Source organism: Falco rusticolus, chromosome 5, assembly GCF_015220075.1.
Source record: "Falco rusticolus isolate bFalRus1 chromosome 5, bFalRus1.pri, whole genome shotgun sequence".
Classification (NCBI taxonomy): Eukaryota; Metazoa; Chordata; class Aves; order Falconiformes; family Falconidae; genus Falco; species Falco rusticolus.
In genome coordinates this window covers 36909286-36929462 of record NC_051191.1, presented here as the reverse complement: position 1 = coordinate 36929462, position 20177 = coordinate 36909286, and the positions used below count along the sequence as shown (strand labels likewise).

General features: G+C 41.2%; 2 protein-coding genes across 5 annotated transcripts in view; both read left to right on the top strand.

Moving 5' to 3' along the window:
- The window catches only part of LEMD3 (LEM domain containing 3), a 50671-nt gene extending 40691 nt beyond the window's left edge, over positions 1-9980 (top strand). Inside the window, exons 10-13 of the mRNA XM_037388645.1 lie at positions 2811-2892; positions 7248-7353; positions 7444-7522; positions 7774-9980. Coding sequence (XP_037244542.1) covers positions 2811-2892; positions 7248-7353; positions 7444-7522; positions 7774-7937 — 431 coding nt within the window. The 3' untranslated portion in view covers positions 7938-9980. The remainder of the gene's footprint in view (positions 1-2810; positions 2893-7247; positions 7354-7443; positions 7523-7773) is intronic.
- A 957-nt stretch (positions 9981-10937) lies between these two features.
- The window catches only part of MSRB3 (methionine sulfoxide reductase B3), a 109613-nt gene continuing 100373 nt past the window's right edge, over positions 10938-20177 (top strand). Inside the window, exon 1 of one of the 4 annotated variants that reach the window (XM_037389724.1) lies at positions 10938-11225. In XM_037389724.1, coding sequence (XP_037245621.1) covers positions 11073-11225 — 153 coding nt within the window. In that variant the 5' untranslated portion in view covers positions 10938-11072. The remainder of the gene's footprint in view (positions 11226-20177) is intronic. The other 3 variants (XM_037389725.1, XM_037389723.1, XM_037389726.1) reach the window with 3 other exon arrangements.

Below are 20177 nucleotides of genomic sequence, written 5' to 3'. Positions count from 1 at the left end.
CCTAGTCCCCAAGGGGAATTTGTGGAAGTCTTAACAACTTTCTTGTCAGTGACTTCCTGCACAAGAAGGCTGTGCTTCTGCTTTCCTACTTCTTCTCCACTTCTACCCTCATCTTGTAAGTCTTACTGTTGAGACCTCTTTAGGAAAAGAAATCTCATATGTGAGGTGCTTAGTTAATTATGGTGCAATTGAGGCTGTTGTCCCACAAGCATGTCTGCTTATGCCCTTATTATGAGGAGAATATTTTATATGCTCCACGCTGGTGTAAATTTCCAAATAATCAGTACTGTAATCTGAATAGGTTTGTCACTTAAACATGCTCTTTTGGAGGAAAGGAGGAAATTGTTACAGATACGTAGTGAATTCATGAAACATCTGTTAACTACACTGTTTTGAGTTTTTCTGGGTAGATACAGCATTATTTTTAGCTTGCCTGTGTCTTCCCTAGCCTCACCTTTTGGTCCCATTTCTGGTATACATTTTAATACTTATTACTGTGCTGGCATTAATTTTGTACTTCAGTGATTTTTGTGGCCACTTTTTTTCCCTCATACATAAAAAGCTCCATCTAAGTTGCAAAGCTTTCTTTTAATTCATCGTGACTTTGAAACATTTTTTGAGAAAAAGCAGAATTCATTTTTATTTTCACATGCTGCGCTGCCCTGAGCACACTTGCTCTATTAGTGTGATGTTACATTAACTTGGTAGCAGGTTAGTTTTGTGCTGGTGGTATGCTCTGGCTGAAGTCTTCTCTGGAAGCACTGAGATCTTCCAATCAAAAGGACACCAAGATTATTAGAAATTGGAGCAGGCAAAGGTTGGGTTTTATAGGTATCTACGCTAAAGCATGAATTCCCCATTTAGTTACTTCTGCATAGCTCAGTGGTGTAGCTGCTGCCTTAAACAACAGTATGGGGTTTTTTTGGAGTTCGTTAACAGCTTGCAGAAATGTTGATCCTCTGAGCCTAGGGTCTCTGTTTTAATCCAATGATAAAGACTGGTGAGGTTATTTGCAATGTGCTGAATAAACCTAGCTATTAACAATCAGCACAATTTCCTCAACCCCACGCCTTTTCAGATCCAGGTCCATGACTAGGCCACCCTTGATCACCTTCTCCAGTATGGTGTGGTGCCCCAGTTTACAATATGCTGGTGACATTTCACCCACCCACCCCACCCCCTTGATCTGCTGGAGCCAACTTACATGAGTAAGGTAAGTCCATTTATTTTTCAATGTTGCTTAGTTCTGTAAAGTTTTTGTTATATACCCTATGTATAATTTTTAGTCAACGGCAAAAAACTTTACAAAACCATGTGCTATTGAAAAAGGACTTGTCCTTAAACTGTATGCAGCTCAGATATAGATGCAGTGTCACCAGCATATTTAGAAATCTATTCCCAAGAAAAATTAGACAATTGTTACAGGTATTGGTGACTTGGACTGTGTGTATATTCTAATAAGAACATTTTTAGTTATTTGGGGAACTTACGGTAGGCTCTATATTATATTTGGAGGCCACCTTTTCTGGATGGTAATTGGTTGGGGTTTTTTGCCTTGGATTTATATAACGAGCAAATTTGTCTATACCATATCTGCAGGCAGTGAATTTCTTTTGGTTAGTGCTTGTCTTTCACATGCAGTGTCTTCCACGTGACAGAATTTCTTCTCCGTGGCATGGTTTTCGTTATGGTGACATACAGAAGAGCAGCAGTGTTCATGTATTTTGGATATTCTTGCAGTATTTTATTTTAAAAGGTCAGCAGTAAGAAGCACAGGCCTGTAGCGTCATCTGCTCCAAAACACTTGGAACATAACATCTTGAAATCTGTCAGACTTGCCTGAAGTAGGGATTGCAAAGGGGACGCATTAGTATCAGTTTGGAGCATCATTTTGTCTTGTTGGCATGTTTGATCTTATGTTTAAACTCTTGAATCTACTCATCTCAAGTCTTCAAAGTAAAACTTCCTTTAAGCCTTGGAAGTTGTTTTACCAGGTTACCCCTTCCATTTCTGTTCCACTCCTTGAGAAGGACCAACAAGGCAGCAACTACCTTATCTGAATCTGAAAGGCTTCTTTATTCCTTTTCTTTTGGTGCAGTCTTCTGTGGTGACTCCCACAAGTAGAATTTGCGAACTTCAGAGAAGTTAATATTTATTTTAGAACTTCAGGATGTATTTAATGGGATTGTTCAGCTTTGAAAGGGCTAATTGTTATTTTTAATTTCCATTTGTCTTGCATCTGTTTTATCCTCTGGTGTGCTTTAATTTCAGATTTTTGCAAGCTTCTGATCATCTGTGTAGAGAATTTATGGTTACAAAAGCTCCATTCTTGTAGAGTGCTCCTTGACAGTTGGTACTGCAATACAACATCCATCTAAGTGTGTCCCTATTTCTTAGACAGATGGGCAGTAAATTGCTCCAAAAGTAGAAGAAATGAAAAGCCATCAGGCAGTTAAAACTGAATGGTTAACCTTCAGCTCCAAAAATTTGTTGCAGGTGTTAAGAATATCTGTCTTTTCATGGAGATGCAATATAAATGCTTTCTCTTCAGCTGTATGGTATTTTTATAAATATCCTGAATTCCTTTCATGTATTATGAATATGGATATGAAACTGGGTATGAGAGTGCATTATCTTTTTAAATGTAGAAGTTGTAAATCTAAAAAATACTGTTAAGTATGGTACGTATTCAGTGTAGTAGAAGACTCCAGGGAACTTTAATTTGCTTGAACCTTTTCCATATATTAAGGAAAGGATTCTTTGAGTAACACCAGAAAGGTATTGACTATTACATTTATTTTTCTTTGTAGCATTTCATCTAGATAGAAGAAATTCACCACCAAACAGCTTAACACCATGTCTGAAGATTCGCAATATGTTTGATCCAGTTATGTAAGTAAAACCAGTTACCTATCTGCATTTCTGTATCCTTTTGGAAGGGTCCATTTCTTTCCTTTGAGAGGGGTTTGGGAGGAGTAAGCATGAATACTTTAAAAGAAACATACAGGCTGTAAAAAATAATGATTAAAAAAATTAAAAATATCTTACTTTTCAAGAAGTGACCCAAAGACACAGAGTGTGGCACTTAGTCAAAGCTACTTGGAGCAGTGATTGAGCTTTCTCCATGAATTAATTTTGTAAATGTTCAGTTATATCAGCTGACAGGGGATACTTAACAGTACTTCATAAATTTACAGTCTGTTGTTAGGTCACACAAGTATTCTGGAATATTTAGACTTCTAGAGAACTTGCACAGTTTGCATTTAAAGGGATGAATTTAAATAATTTATTACTTTATGGCAGTGTGACTGGCTAGTTTTGAAGCAAACGGATTTTTGTAGTGGAAGGTTTTAAACAAATTAGTGCAGAGTACTGGCTTCTAATGCTCAGATACAATTCTATAGTATGTGCCATGTATGAATAAGTAGCAAGCCTTGTTTCATGTTAAGGAAGAATAATTTTTTCATAGTCTTTTAAAGCTTCATCCACTTCACTATCAAGTTATATCACCATTGGCTGTGGACTAGATCATGTTGGGATTTGGAGACTAACACATAGGCTATTCCAGCTAACCCTTTCTAATCTTTTGAAGCCTGGTTTGTCCAGTGTGAAGAGATACAGGAACTCCAGGAAATTCTGAAGTAATTTATTTTGTGATGTGATTATATAAGGGAAAGGTGAAGATGCTATACTGTCTTACAGAGTAAAAGTGAGATGCTAATTGGGGCTGAAGAACATGAGAAGTTGAGTGGAAAATAAAAGCTATTGGTTAGAATAGGAATAAGAGGAGAGGAAATAGTAGGAGACACTGGAGTATGGACCCAAGTGATTGCAAAGTTTGGATTTCTTCAGCTCTATCTCTCTTCTGTTTCTAGCCACACTTAATTACTTTAGCTGCTTGCCTTATTGGAAAGCTGTTAGCTAATTTAGCTGAGGACAGTGTTATCACTATCATAGAGGAGGACTCTACAAACTTTTTCTCAACGGCTTTAAGATTTAATGACTGCCATAAGCAGAGACTCCAACTGTGGCTTCTTTCGTAATTTTCAGGTTGCAGTAGGGTGAGCAAGACTGAAATTTTAGGTATTGTTCTTGAGGCAGATTGATCTTCCTGTGGAAGGATGGAAAAAAATTGAGATTTGCTGAGAATTTTGGGCAAGATCAACATCTTTATTGTCCTTGCTACAAAGGAAACTTCATGAGCTATGTCGGTTAGTCTGAGTGGTACTGAAAGAAATCAATTTCTGAAGCTTCACTGTAATATTTATTGGTATGCTGTATTGTATACTTTCTTGTTTCAAAATGTTAGCTATTCAAAATGTCTGCCATTAATGGAACTAGTAACTGAGTTATTTCTGTCAGAACAATCTCCCTTTATAGGCTATATCTTTGCTGTCAACTTGTGTTTTTCAGTACTGACCCTGTCTATGCCCATCAAGTGCCATAAAAAAAACCCCAACAAAACAAACCCAAACATTTATAGGCTAGGACTTGTTCTCTTCTGACACCACTTCTCTTTAGTGTCTGTGTCCAGTCAGCTATTTTGAACAGTGCAACTTCTAATACATTCACTTTTTGCAGACCTTTTCTTTTTGAAGTTGACCTAGCTCCGTTCCTGGACTGCTGGATTATAGCCATAGTGGGATACTTGATCCAATTCTATATTGCACACCCCAGCCCATTCCTCTTCCATGCACTGTCTTGCAGAGGACTGCTGCTTAAGGAAGTACTATTTATCACACCCTTAGAATAATCTTAAACACACAAAAAAAAACCCAAACCCTCAGTGCAACACAAACTACTTTGTTGCTTGTGTTAAAAGAGAAAGGTTTTTGTAACTGTTCGAGATCTGAAAGGGAAGAATACCTTCACTGACCACCTGAAACACAAATGTTCCAGTGTATGTGATTAGATTGGCAAATGCTCTTTTGACACTTGCCATGGGTGCAAGGTATGTTTAACAAAATTAGTTTTTAGCTGCTCTTTAAGTCAAGCTATTGTATACTAACAATAAATGACTAAGTAGTTTTCATCCAACATGCCCGTAGCTGGTAAGAGCAACCGTTCATAATAGAGGTGTTTTGTCTTGACCTGAGAATCATCTGGAGAATATACCAATTAGTTTTTATTTATCAATGCTATCAGAGTAGTAATTATCTTCCTACTGCCAGAAGTCAGAAGACTCACCTGGATATTGTGAACCCTCAGACCACAGCAGCAGACTTAACCTTAGGTGTATGTTCTAGGTATTTACTATGCCTGATGCAAACCTGTTTTTTAAAATCTGAGGCTAAGCATGATTTGGATAAACCACTTCTAGTGTTTCTGCATCTACAACTAAGTCAATAAGAAGAATGGCTCATAAAGCATGGGTAGCATTCCTGCAAGACTTATATTGACAGGAATGGAACATACATGTGCAGGATCAGGGAAGGGCAAGGCATTCCTGCTGGGAGTCTATTACATTATGAGAAATCCAAGTTAACTCATTATGTTTCATATCCCAAGTCTGTAAAACACAAAAAGCAGACTAGACTGAGAATGCACTTCTGCTTGATTTGCAAACAGGGAATGAGCACTTGGGAGTAATGCAGTGATATCGGTTTTTGAGAAGAATACACAGCAGAAAAGATGATTGCCTACTCTTAACAATATGGTCTCTTATGGTAGCTGGCTTTCTGCTGATGACAGGATGCTTCTCAAGAAAATGTGGACACGAGTCCTGGGCTGGGAGGGAATGCACAGAAGTCTTGCACTATGCTTCTATGAAACAATAGAGTATTTCGGGTTGGAGGGAACCTTTAAAGGTCCTGGCTTTTGCGATGTGGAATTAGTTTTATTTCCCTAACATCTTGAGCACAGCATGTTATTTAGGAAATACTGTTTACACTGTTACAGAAGGGGAAGGAGACTTGTCTATTCCCTTCATTTGGCGCCGTCCGATAAAAAGAAAACACTTTTTTTTTCTTCCAGCCTGAGTAGATTTCAAACTGTAGATATTTCCACTGTGAAGTCTTCTTCTAGTAGGACCTTTGTTTGGATCTTCTTTGTAGCCTTGTGTCCCTCTTCTACTTCTGTTTGTTTATATGTGATCTGCCTGTGTAAGGGGCATCGGCTGGGAAGTTGATCCTCTAACCAGTCAAGGGCAAATGACAAACAAATTGTGGTGTTCCATGTTGCCAGTCTCTCAAGTATTGTATTAGCGTCCTGCCCAACAGATTTAAGTAACATCCCTGACCAATTAAGTTTCCTATGTACATTCCGTTCTCCACCATGTTTTTTTGCATAAATAAAAATAAAGAGGAGGGAAGATTAAATATTTTCAAGAATTTGGGCCTTATGTAGAGGAAACTCTTTAAAACTACCCAAAGCTCTTGATAGTATTATTGAAAGAGTAAGTTCATTGTTTTTTGTGTAAAGGCTATTCAGGCAGGCTTAAAGTTGTATTAAGGCTGTTGAAATTGTTTTCCCTCTGCTTAAATTTATTTTATTAGGACCAGATAGTTTCTGCAGTACCTTCACAAAAATACAAAACTTCTGTCCTTCGTAATGACGTACCTAAAGATTGATTAGTCATGACAATAAAATATTTTCTGTGGGGAAACCCCCAAAATTGGAATCTGATTTTAATAACTTACATTTCTGGATCTAGATTGGCATGTTCTATCAGTACGCTGTGGGATGAATGCAGTCTGATGCTGTGTTTGGGATAGTGAATAGCTATTTCAGTGATGAATGGTGCCTGAACAGCTAAAAAGCTCCTTCAGCCTGCTGAAGCCTGACATTTAATGTTCCTTCTGTGACTGCTGGTAGAGGTGATACTGTAGAGGGGCAGAGGCCTTTACTGTTGTCTTCCCCTGCTGCTCTTCCACTGCAGCAGGGACAGCCTAGGAGCAGCCTTCTCCTTAGAACAGTGGCCAGCCTGTTGGAGCAGGTGTGGGAAGATGAGTTAATCACTGCTTGCAGCTTCAGACAGGAAGGTACAGCAGGGTGCTGGGAGGGGAGGACACCCTCCACCTCAAAATACAGATTATTTCTTTGAATTCTTAAGGTTGAATTTTCTAAAGTGTATCATAGGACCCAATTTACTGAGCACTCAATAGCTAAAGTACTACATCTGTCCTAAAGGCACTTCACAGAAAATCATGTCAAGTTACAGAGAAACTAAACTCAGTGGGGAAGGATGAGATTATTGTGAACGTTCAGAAAATGATGTGCTGAATTTAAATCTTTCATTGGTTTTGTAGGGAAATAGGTGATCACTGGCATCTAGCAATTCAAGAAGCAATCTTGGAGAAATGCAGTGATAATGATGGAATTGTTCATATTGCTGTTGACAAAAATTCACGTGAGGTGAGTGTCTTTCCAGTAACATCTCAACGCTTTGTTTATCCTAGTCTGTTGGACTTCAAAAAAACCAAACCCCTCTCTTTCTTAATGCAGGGTTGTGTGTATGTCAAGTGTCTCTCTCCAGAGTATGCTGGAAAGGCTTTCAAGGCATTGCATGGCTCTTGGTTTGATGGTAAGGAATAGAGATTTATGACAAAACATGGGTAGAAATGGCAGAAGATGGGTGCAGCTGGGGTTCTTTTAAATGGCAAAATGTTCTATATCTGAAGTATTGAGATGTAGCAAAAACTGGATCATTTCAGTAGTCATCACTTGGTAAACTAATTTCAGTGTAATTACATGTTTTTGTGTATTACATCCTGAAGCAAAATATAGTAATATTGAACTACAAGGTTTTTTTGTTACTGTTTCTTTGCCTCATAGGAAAACTGGTAACGGTAAAATACCTGCGATTGGATCGGTATCATCATCGTTTTCCCCAGGCTCTTACTTGTAACACTCCACTGAAGCCATCAAACAAACACATGAACTCTATGTCACATCTGCGTCTTCGGACAGGCACAACTAATTCTCAGGGAAGTTCCTGAGAAGACTTTCTACAACTGCTAGGACTGTTACTTGCAACAGGAATTTTCCTGTTTGGCCGCCGTCTTCCTTTTTTAGTGCTTTTTGTATGTAATACTTTAATGAATTAATTAAAAGTTTGAACGTTCCAGAAATCTTGTTTCCAAAGGGACTTAGCAATGAGGCAGTAATACTGAGCTGACAAAAAAAAAAAAAAAGAGAGAAAAAAAATTGCTTCAGGAACTTTTCTGGGGCTATAGTAAACCAATGCATTTAAGTTTTGCATGAGGAATTCAGAATTCATTATACATTTTGCAGATGTGGTGACTGTACTTTTGCACCAAGAAGTGTTTTTGATAATACAAAAGCATGGAGAAAAGAAGACTTCCTGTATTTCCATAGTTTCCTGTGAAATAATCTTGTGGGTATTTTGTAACAAACAACCTACAGTTCCTGATGGTGAATAAGTTAAAATTATTTTTTTTCAGTCAATACTAGTTTTTTGTTGCTGTATAAGAATCTTTTTCTGCAGCTAGGGTATGGGGAAAGTTAATCTGGCATTAGTGGTTGCATATAAGTGTGAGGGAAGACGAACTGAATGCGGATGTACTAGGTTTTGTATATAAATGTAAATGCTGGTGGTGGCAAAAATTGGTTGTGTTCTGTGAGGATGTCTGCATTGAAGCAGTGAATAAGCTTCCTACTTTATTCAAAACCTAATGTTTTATATGGTTTTGGCTGTACCATGACAAGAGGCCAAATACTTTAAAGTGTTAGATACAGGTTAAATATCTTTTATAGGTTTTATATTAAAATACCTGATTATGATTTTGTGTGAAAGATCTGATACCAATTGTAATTCAAATTTGTGAGCAATAAAGAAGCAATTGGCAGATACTGGAAAAATATTTTGTGAAAAGCTGTATTTATTACTACAATTGCCAGGGCTGTGACAAAATACCATTGGGATTAAGTGACTTTCCCAATGCATTATAACTTGTTTTAATGAAACAGTTACCTGTTCAAATTTTAAAAGGTACATACTATCTTGCAACAATTTTGGCTGATGCAAACTAGAAGTACAGCTGACAGTAAATCTTGTGATTCCAAGGTTGTAAGTGTACTAATGTTTACCTAGAAGTACAAAATTGTTGCTGAGAAGCTTAGTTGCAAATCTAAGATTATTGGCTTTACTAATCCCCACTCCTACAATTTTATCTAATTACCCAGCTGAATACCCTGTAGGAGATGAGACTGGAAGCACACCAGTCCCACAAATTTTACTGAGACTCACTTTACTTTGTAGATATGATGGATTTGCAGCATGAACTTGCACAAATAATGCACGTCTTATGGTTAAGTAAACATGATGCACACTATTCTGCAACAGAAAATCCTATTGTGCCTTACCTTTGTGCTTTTGTGGGCACCATGTTTATTATTGGAGAGTTTGTTAACTGAAAAATTTTAAATCCTCAGTTTTATGTCTCAGATGCTAATGAATGAGTATATATAATATATAATCAGCCATGCAGAATTCTACTTACCAAGGACAAGGACATATTTTTGATGGGTAAGTAGATTGTGCCAGGTCTGGTAGATTTTGATGAGTTTTACTATATACATATATGTATATGTATAATATACATGTATATGTATTATATATATGTATATAAACTAATTTTGTTGTATTTGTTGTGCATCATAGTGATTTGTTAACCTGACCTTAGTGGCCCCATCATGTGACCTGTTGCAAGAGTGAATGTAAAAAATAGTTGTGGCATTTTAAAAGGTCGCCTCGATGCAAAAGCATCTTATCTTGCTTCTAAAATATATTTCTTGTAAACACTGTACATTTTATTATTGTAATATGTACTATTATGCAGCTTATTTTACCTTAAATTGTTAAGTTGACCAATATCCCTTCCTGCGAGACAGATGGGAACATGTATAATGCCTGAACATTTGAGAAAAATCAGATGGTTGTTGTAATTTGTCACCCTGTCCTGTAAAAACAAACAGAAAACCAAACCAAACTCAAATTAAAGGTTTATTAGGGGTTTTTACATGTGTCTCACATTCTAGATATTTGAATGTTGTCTTGACTCAAATAGTTTTTTCAGCAGGAAGGTGAAGGTGGTGATTAGTTTGTTATAGCCACTGGACTTTCAGTGCTTACTGTGATTGAAATACGCAGCTGAGCTTTGCTGGCATTGCCTGTCGGCGTGAAGTTTTTTTTTTTTAAGATATGCAAGGTGGGGCATTAAGAGCTGTCATCATTTCTGTGCTGTGACAAGGTGCGAGCAGCCACTCTGCTCCTGGCCGCGGTGCGAGGGGAGCGCAGGGGCTGTGTGCCCTCCGCTTGGTTCTTGTAGCTGCAGATGGGAAAAGGCCTCAAAGGGGTTGTGGGTAGGCTAACAGAAGGCAGGCTTTTTGGCGGGTTGTTTTTTTTTTCCCTTCCTCAGGACATTGATACTATGCCGTTTTAAAATTGTTGTAGTGATGACTTGTGGTGAAGGATTGTGGGGTAGGGGGGCCGAGGAAGGGTGCGTAAGGCCATTGTTTACAGGCATTTGCCCGGCTCGCTTTTAGCTCTTCCCTGCGGGAGGAAGGAGAGTTTCTCTGTACGCCCTGTGCCGACCTGTCCCCCGCTTTTTTTTTTTTTGTTTTTTTGGGTTTTTTTGTTAAGAAACGCAAGGTGAGCACTAAGAGCTGTCATCGTTTCCCTGCCTGTGCCAAGGTGCGAGCAGCCACGCGGCTCCTGGCCGCAAGTGGGAGCCGTGGGCCGGCGCCGCCGCCCCCCGCAGAGCCGCGGCCCCGCCGCCTCGCAGGTAGGTGGGGGCCGCCTCCCCGTGCGGGGCGCCCGGCTCCCCCCGGCCCCTGCGGAGCAGCAGGGAAGTTATTTTTAAAAGGCGGATAGCCGCGCGGTTGGCCCTCCCGGAGCGCAGCCTTTAAATTAAAGGGCGGCGAGCACCGGGCGCGCTGCGGTGGCGGACGGGCGGCGTGCCGGGCCTCCCGCCGGCTGCCTGGGCGCGGGTTGCCGCCCTGCAGCGGCGCCGGGGGCCGCCTCCCCGCTCCGCCGTGCCGCGCCGGGCGGGTGTCTCCCGGCTCTATGTTCATATTTGGCGTTGGCCGCCGGTGCCCAGGAATTTCCCGTCATGCTCCCCGGGCGGCGGGCCCGTCACCGCGATCCCGGGGGGCGGGGGGGCCGCGGCCTCTCGCTCGCTCCCTCGGGCCTCCCCTCATGCGCGCTGCGCCGCCGCTCGTCTCTGCGCTCTGCCTGGCGCTGGCGGCCGCCGCAGGAGCCGCAGGTAGGAGCAGCGTCGCCGCGGCGGGCAGCTGGCTCTCCGCCGGCACCCTGCCGCCGCGCCGCGGGGAGGGCGGGCAGGGGGCTGCGGCGGGGGCGAGGGGAGGAGCGGCCGCGGCGGCGCGGGGGGCCGGGCCGGGCCGGGCCGCACCTGCCGGGGCGGTGGCGGAGGGTGGCGGGGCGGCCGCCGGGCGGGCGAGGAGCGCGTCCCCGCCGAGGGGGACCCCCGGGCCCTGCCGGTCGGTGCTCGGTCGAGCCCCGTTTCGCGGAGCGAGCCCCTGGCAGAGTTCGCCCTCCCTTCGTCCCGGCCGCCGCCGTGGCGTCCCGCTGGCCGCCGCAGCGCCCGACCCGCGGAGGCGGCGCGCAGAGCCCCGGGCTGCGGTGGCCGTGGCCGTGCCGCGGGCGCCGCTGGCTCGGAAGCGAGGTACATGGCTTCTGGGGTGTACCCGGGAACGGTGGCGTGGCGGAGCGGCGCTCGGCCGGGTGCGGGATCCCTTCAGCTCGGCTGCCGTCGCCCGCTCGGTGAATTGTGTTTCGTTGGTCAAAAAGAGGAGCTGGAACTTGGCGTGCGTTCCCGGGATCTGGTCCTGTTGGTCTGGGGGAGCTCGGGGTGCGCGATCGCTGCTGGGCTTGTTTTGGGTTACGCTGCTGACAAATACAGTCGGTGCAATGGATAAAGTGTAATTTATTTCTCGCTGTCCCCTTTCCAAGTTAATGTGGCTGTACTTGGTGCATCTTAATATTCCTGGAAACAGAAATGAGACTCAATTAAGCTTCCTGTAGTATTTGACAATTTTGCGGTAAATGCTGGCTTTTCTGCTTGAGCTGAAATTCCAGTTGTCATCCCCTTAGCATAAAGACTGTCAGAAGGCGCAGTGATTAAATAGCAATAGCTGCATATTAAAATACCGAGTCTGACAGTGGATATCTACAGAGAAGGCTAAGGTGCCTGCTGTTATCCAGCGGTGAATGTCAGATCTCTGTAAGAGTTCTGACCTTTAAACGCAGCTTTTAAGGAAGTACAGAGCCTTACACTGCGCTTTTAGTTCTTTCTCTTTCAAGCGCCTAGTTATTGCTATTAAAATGGTTCTGAAACTGTGCTCTCTTGAAAGATAGATGTCAGAATGCGATACCTGCAATAGGCAGATACTTTGCTTTGCCGACACAGCTTGTTTATGGCAAGTGGGCTGTAAATGGAAGAGCCAGCTCCACTCCCACCATGGCACCGTGCCATTCATCTGAATCCGGCGTTCAATGCTTAGAATTTGTCCTGTTTATGTTCTTGCCCTCACTGAGTTGACACAAGTGCTTGCTGTCTTATTTGCCGATGATTCCCAACTTTTTACTGCGCTGCTGCATGCCTTTGCCATTCGTCATGATTCCTTGTCTGCCAAATTTGGTTGGTAACAGTGCCCTTTAAGTCTGATTCTGGAAGTAGTTTCCATGTGGCTTGTCATCTTAATCAGACGTTTGCTCATAGTTTAAAAGAATTGCCTGCCTTGCTGCAGACGTGGCTTATTTTAGAACAGTATTTCTTAATTGTCTTTTAAAATTTATGTAGGGAATTAAATATGATGGATAGCTTAGCCAGAGTTACTAAATAATCCTAGAATCCTGAGATGAAAGAAGATACATTTTTTTAAAAGAAGGTTCTGCACTGATTTCTCAAAACCACTGAAGTTAGTGGAGTTAAGCCATATATAGTTCAGCCCAGAATGTGGTTGGTTGGTCCTTTTCCTGTCTGACATTCCTTGGATCTTTATAATACGCATTTGAAAAGATCTTTTAATAGGATAAAAGAATTCTGTTTTTTTCCCCAAAAGCACAGCCTTTAAAAAATAGTGCCTTTGTGTATGGGGTAATGTTTCTATATTCGGTAGCAAAGCCATATAAAGCAGTTGATCCCAGACAAAAATAAAATCTTTTGACTGAGTGACCTTGCTTATTTTTCCAAGTGGCGGCAGTTACATGGTCTCATAGGGATTTGGTTAATACAGATTTTTATGTTTGTACGTGCCATAAGAATTCCTTACAGCTGTTCGATAAGGGAAACTTGCACGAGGAAGATATTTGGTCTTTTGCCCTGGTATTTCTGAAGGTATGGGAGGATCTTGTTTACCTATTCATGTTTTGTCGGCTTTGTAATTTGATACTTGTTTCTATTTGGAGGTCTGGCCTATTTATCACATTAGAAATGCTAGAAAATGAAATTTCCCTTTTAGGTGGGTTGTTAAAGGGTCCTTTGTTTTTATTTTAAAAGATGGGGGAATAGGAGGGAGAAGGGGCAGAGAAGAGATCACACTGTTAAGGATTTAATCTTCTCAGCTAGAAGGTTAAGAAGTCTGCCTGTCTGCGTCTGACTGGCATCGCTACAGGCCAGCAGTGCAGTAAAGCCATCCAATTTTGAGATAGCTCTGTTGAGCTGCATAATTCAAGTAAGTGTGTCCTCATTACAGAGCAATTCCTAAGCTATGCGCAATATTATATTAGTCAAAGGTAGGGAATATGACCCTCTTTCCCCCTTTTATTTCTCTTTTTTTTATTAAAAGATGTGGTTTTGGCAGCACCCAGGCTGTGAACTTAAGCTCTGGAGGCTTTAGTTGATGGGAAAGTGGGATAAGCTATCAGCCTTATTATAGCTTGGTCTAGCCCTGATTTGTTTAAGGGTTCCTTCAGCCAAAAGACCTCCAGAAAAATGGACCCTCAAATTGCTGGTGTATTTTTGACGGTGTGTTTAGGAATTACTGCAGAATAAAGTCAGGTATGGATTAATCTTTCCCTGAGTAACTCTGAAGTTGGTATGCTTATTTTGGAAGACTCCAAGGTTAGATGGAAATAGGGTGTTTCATGCTCTGGAATGATCATGTCCATACATGGAGTTATTTAGAGGCTACTTTGTCTGCACAAGCTAGAGGTCTTTAAAACGTAACAACAAAAAACCTGCCAACTCTTGGGGCATCTTTTTTTTGGTGTCACGTAGAGTAAGAAGTGGCTGCAGGTGAACTTTCCCTTCCCTTAATTCTTGTTGCTTCTGTAGGTTTGTTGTAGTATCTCTTTGGATGCTTCATTTGCCTCAGAAGGATCTTAGGTTCTCAGTATTAATATGTACTAGAAAAAAAAAAAAAAGGCACAAAACTAAAGATTTAAGTCATTTTATGTGGAAATCTGTGAATGTGTAACCAAATAGTAGTGTAATTTCCAACCAACCACTTAAGAAAAGAAAGGGAGTACATACTGCATCATTAACCTCTACCAGAAGAGGAAGAATGTAATTCTGGGTTTTAACAGTGATTTTTGTGTCCTCATCTGTGAAGATGGTGATCCTTATGTTATGTCTGAAGATAGGGTAGAAGAATTCTTCGGGAACCCTGTTTATGGTGAGGTAATTGAAAATTATAATTTATCTGCTTACCTCCAGCCTTCTGGTTCTCATTTAGCAACCTCAATTCCAACAGCATTATATGAAAACCACACAGTCTAGCAACTGGAACTGGGAATAAAGAGGCTTTTCTCAGTAAGGACTTTAAGACCTGTAGTCCAAAACAGGCCAGAATAATGCTTAAACTTATAAGGTGGTAACACGGGTTTACTGTCTTCACAGTCTTAAGTTACAGGTTAGCATTGTTTTGTAATACAATTAATAGTGTAAGTACTTCTTTATTTAGGCTGATCAGTGGAAATGATCTTTCCAGTAAGTTTTGGATTTAAACATGATTCAGCTTTTGACTGTTGCACAAAGTCCAAGGATGGGACTTCTGCAGAGCTCCCCAGTTCACTCTTTCCTTTCAGTAGCAGCTGAACTCTGGGATTAATGATCTCTTTGAAATGTGGGCAGCAGTTTAGCAAAATGTACATAGTGTGCTAATGCATTGTTTTGTTGGGAAACATTACCACATTCAGGAAATCTTAAGAGTAATGTTGTGCATGGCATTTGGAAGTACTTCCCCAGGGATCTCTGCAACTCTGTGTTCTTCCAAACAGGGACAACGCCTTTGCGTTTCACCTGATGAAAAACAAATCCCTGCTACCAGAGAGTAACAATAGCACTGATGGGAAGTAGTTGCCAAATGCCACTGCTTTCACGCCAGCCGCACAATGAAAATGGAAAAAAAAAAAAAAAAAAAGGCAACATGAGGAACCTTAGCAGCTTCCTGGAGAAGTGATCTGTGCCAGTCTCACCAAAAGAAAACAGCCCAGAAAGCATTCAGTCTGACTGAGGGATTGCCCTGTTCTTGTTCCTCTCTGTTCCCCAATATGTGGTTCTCCAGGAAAACTGCAGGCAAGGCTGTGCCTGCAGCACAGGGCATATAGGTGATTTTAACCGCTTTGAGGAGGCATGCAGTGGGTTGGCTGGGGTGAGAGCCACAGAGCCACATGGATGTCCCTTTTAGTTTGTGCAGCAGGTGTTTGACAGCACAGTGAATCTGGCCTTGGTTTCCTGCAGCTGGTTCAAGGGCAAGCATTGGTTTGATGTAAAGTTACTGTATTGCTCAAATAGTTAGCAGTTGTTAACTTTGTACAAGCAGGCTTTGCCACCTGGGTCAGATTGTCACCATACTGCTGCTGCGAGGAAGCTTGATATTAAACATAAAACCAATGCAGATCCTTACATGTCCTGATGACGAGCAGTCACAGCTTGCAGCCCGTTCAGGTCAAATTCGTGCTGGTGAGTGATCCAGCAGTGCACTGATCATGATGCTGAAACCAAGGCTTGCAGACCAGATTGGTTAGGCTTCTACTCCTTCGCACCAGTGGCACTGTCAGTAGCCATAGCACAACTCTGGGGGAGAGAAGGGAGTAAGACAGGAACAGATGCATAGGCTGCCATCTCAGAGACAGGTGGAAAAGTTGAGGTGGATCAGCCAACTGTGTGAAAGCCCTGAGATGCAATTTCAGAAACTCCGCAAATAAAGTGATTTAGGTTTTCTACAGCTTTATCATCTCTGCTTTCAAATGGCTGCAGAAAATCAGCTCTGTTAGTCAAAGCCTCATTATTTAACTGCTTGCTGTGGGAACTGTACTTCTAGACTGTATCCTCATGTTTTCCTTTTCTTTTTTCAGGATTAAAATCAGCGTTTCATTACGTCTTTTGTATATACAGTGGAAAAATACCCTGTGCTGACAGCACACCTTTTACCATCTCTTTTTATAAGAGAAACCAAATTGTCTGTGTGCATACTTCTTGTATGTGCTCTTTCTTTTACTTAAAAGCAGGCACACAGAAGGGACAAGATCTCCACCAACTTGTGTAGCAAATTAGTGGCTCCCTCAGAAAGGGACCCACTGGATGCTGCTGGTTTCAGGTCTTCTACAGAATGTGGCATCTCTTATCCAAAACCACAAGGGAGCTTTGATACTTGTCTCTGAACTTCAGAGAGGTGCTGGATTGTACCAAACTATTTTAGTGGTTGTTGAACCATACTGGGAGAGATTACAACAGATACTTTGCAAGACCCTAAAACTCTGCCTGTGAAGTCCGTTGAAGTGTGAAATATAGTAGCTGCCTGGGGGAAAACAAGCCTTCTTTGTTGCTCTGTTACATATGAATTACAGAGTAGTACGTTTTTATCTAACAGCAGCCAAGTAATAACTGTGACTAATACAGACAGTGTAACAGCTGAGTGATGTAATGCTATTTAAGACAAGATGCAGGTTTTCAGAGCATTATCCCATCTCTTCAGTCACTCTTGTAGACTAAACAAACCAAGTTCTTAAAAAATTTTTGCAGAAATTTGGTTTTTCGGAACCACTCTTATTTATTTATTTATTTATTTATTTAGTTAGTTAGTTAGTTATTTTTACCTCTCCTCTGGACTTGTCTCTGTCCTATACACCAAACCAGCAGGGTATTCCAGCGGATACCTCACTTCTGCTGAGGAGGGCACATTTCTTCCGCAGACCCTGCTATTATTTATTATGCTTCTCTTTTTAATAAACTCCAGATTGGCATCTGCCTCTTTTTTTAATTTATTTTAAATTTTTTTTAAAAATAATAATCTCACACTGTTGGCTCAATTTATTGTCACTGTAACCTTGACATCCTTTTCTGCAGCACTGCTGCTTGTCTTGTATTCTTCCCTTTGGTTTTGTGCATTTGGGGATTTCTTTTAAAGTCCAAATGCGCTTTGTACTTTGCTGTATTGAATTTCATCTTACTGATTTTTAACCATTTCTCCAATTTTTTAAGACCATCTTGAGTTCTGCTTAGCTCTTTAGAGTGCTTCACACTCTTTGCAGATTGGTGTCTATGCAGCTTTCGTAAGGCTGCTTGCTGGGTTTTGACCCTAGGCAGTAGGAGAAGCGCTGAATGAGTGTGTTTTATCAAGCAGCTCTGCACCTGTGTTATAGGACCTTGATCCAGAAGGAAGATGCTTTTCCAGTTTGCTCTGTCAGGAAGTATTTTTCATTTGAGATCTGTTGGATTCACTGCTTTCCTCCTGCCTGTTGAATAGAAGGAAAGAGGGGAAGTACGCTGGTAGATAGGGTTAGATTTTGGCAAGTCCACCTTGGCAGCTTATTGCTTTCTAATTTTCAGTTGCCTGTTTATGTATCTATTTTAGAAGCTTTTTGGGTATTGGAAGGTAGGCTTATGGCTGTGTAGTTCACCAATCACTCTTTTCTTCCTTTTTAATAATGGATGTTGTCAGCTTACTCCAGAGCTTTTGGAAAGGCAAAAGCCTTTCCAAAATCCTCCAATGTGCTTGCTCTTTTCTGAATGATTACCCCAGCTTGTTTCCCAAAGACTGCACGGTGAATTTCCTGACCTGTCAGAGGAGGAAGAGCAACCTTAGACAAGGTTGCAGACAGCAAGATAGCTCCATCATCTGGGAATACAGTGACTCAACATTAGCATGCCCAATTTCTGATAGTCAGTCTTGCTGAAGCACCTGAAGTGAGTTCCTGAGAGTGAGAAGGAAAGCTTGACAGATTTTGACAAAGTGTTCTCTCTCAAAAAAAGAAGCTTCATTGACAAGATAGTTCATTACAGATCCAAGTGACTGTCATGCTCCACTGACAGTTTGAGTGTAGAGGAAGGTCTGCACAACAGATTTCAATGATTTGAAATTAGTCACTTGGAACTACTTCAGATGATTACCTTTGTTGTTTCTTAAAAGTCCCTCAAATAATACTGCCATGAAAGTTCATCTAGGAAGTCAACCTATTTCCAACCTGATAATTTCTTATGTGTGTTGCTTTCTTTGTATTGGGTCACAGCGAAATTTGCAGATGGGGTTAGCTGATCATAGCTTCTGGTTTATTAATTTTCTTACTTGTTTTTCCTAGGAACTACATAAAATTTCCAAACATCTAGATAAGTTCTATCTGTGAATATCTATTTAAGTACACATATAAATGTAAGGGAATGAGAGTCTTTTCTATACATGCTATAAAAACAACATACTGAACAAATACATCAGGATCTAACCAGTAATTACTGTTTAAAAAAACCTTAACTGGTATGTTCTTTGTAATTTTATTTTGGTAAGGGGTGCTGAAGGCTTGCACACAGCGCTGAGATGTGCTGAATTGAACCGCGGGAAGAGAATGGTCCTGTGCTGTGGCCTGAGGATGCCGTGGAGGCATGGCTGAAGTCGCCGAGGGGTTTCTGATGTGTCAGTGAGAGCGGTGTGGTATGTCAGGACCAAGAGGAGAAAGAGGGACTCCTGATGTTTTAAGTGTAGGGTTTCCTTTTTTTTGTAGTGTGTGTCCAAGTAGGACAGAAACAAACTGCATTTTGGGGCAAGGCTTAATGAAGCTCCTGACAGCAGGCTTCGGCAGGAGGGGGCTGCCTGTGGGTGCTGTGCTGCTGCCTCTGCTGAAGGAAGTGGAACGCATGTCACTTTTAAGAACAGATTATGCAAAGAAAATTTCCAAATTTATCTTAGAATACTGATCCAGATGGGAAGCTGAACTACAAAGCCTTGAAACTAGCAAAAGGCTGGTGCCTGCGTTGCTTCCCCCGTGACCCTCCAAACAAGATGAGCTGAACTGGGTGGTGTGCCCTACCCTGCTGTGTGTGTCAGGTGGCTCACAGCTGAGGCCACAGGAGCAGACCCTGGAGATAACTCCAACATTAGCCTTGTCATATGCTCATTGTAACAGAGAAGTACTGATTTCCCACCCCACCCCACCCCCCGAGGTAAGTACTTCTTGCTGTGCAGAAGGCTTTGGAATGGTTACTGGTGGCTGCAAGTCCAGCTGGCGGGTATAGGATGAGTGGTTTTGTCTTTGGAATGCGTTTAGGTTTTTTTCAATCCACTCATGTGGATTGAAAAAAAATATAAGGTTTATTAATTGTTTTTAGTCAATTAAAAGAGGTGGAAGTAGTGCCTTTGCATTCTGGACACTTGAGAGAGAATTAAAGAGAAGGGAAATAATCAAAGTAGGGTTTAAAGTAATATATTTAGCTAGAATTAATACTTATTTTGCTTATGAATTGAAAAATAGCTAGAGGTGCAGGTGCTTGTGCCACACATCCAGTGTAAATATATTTAGTAAGAATAAAAAATATTATGTGTCTGCATTTTTAAACTGTACTGAAATGAAAATTGGAATTCAGCTCACACAGATTCCAAGTAACATTTTTCATTGAAAAAAAGTTTGTCTTTGGACATTTTCTCTTGTAAGAAGGAAAAAGAATCCTGAATAAATTATTTTATCCCTGTAATTACCTAAATACAGGTAGATGCACATCCTGATTATTCAATAGTGGCAGAAAATTAAGTGTAAAGTTATGTATTTTTTGCTAATTAATATACTTAATGATAGCCTAACCAAGTGAAGACTTGTTTTAAGAAAATGGTGTTACAGAAATTTAAATAGAAGTATTTTTTTTACATTAATCCATTTTGGGCAGCGGTTTAAAATCAAATAGTCTTTATATTTGAATCAAAGTTATTGCTCTTAGGGCAGAAATTGTTTTCTTTGTTCTCTCACTTTTCAGTCATTGACATTC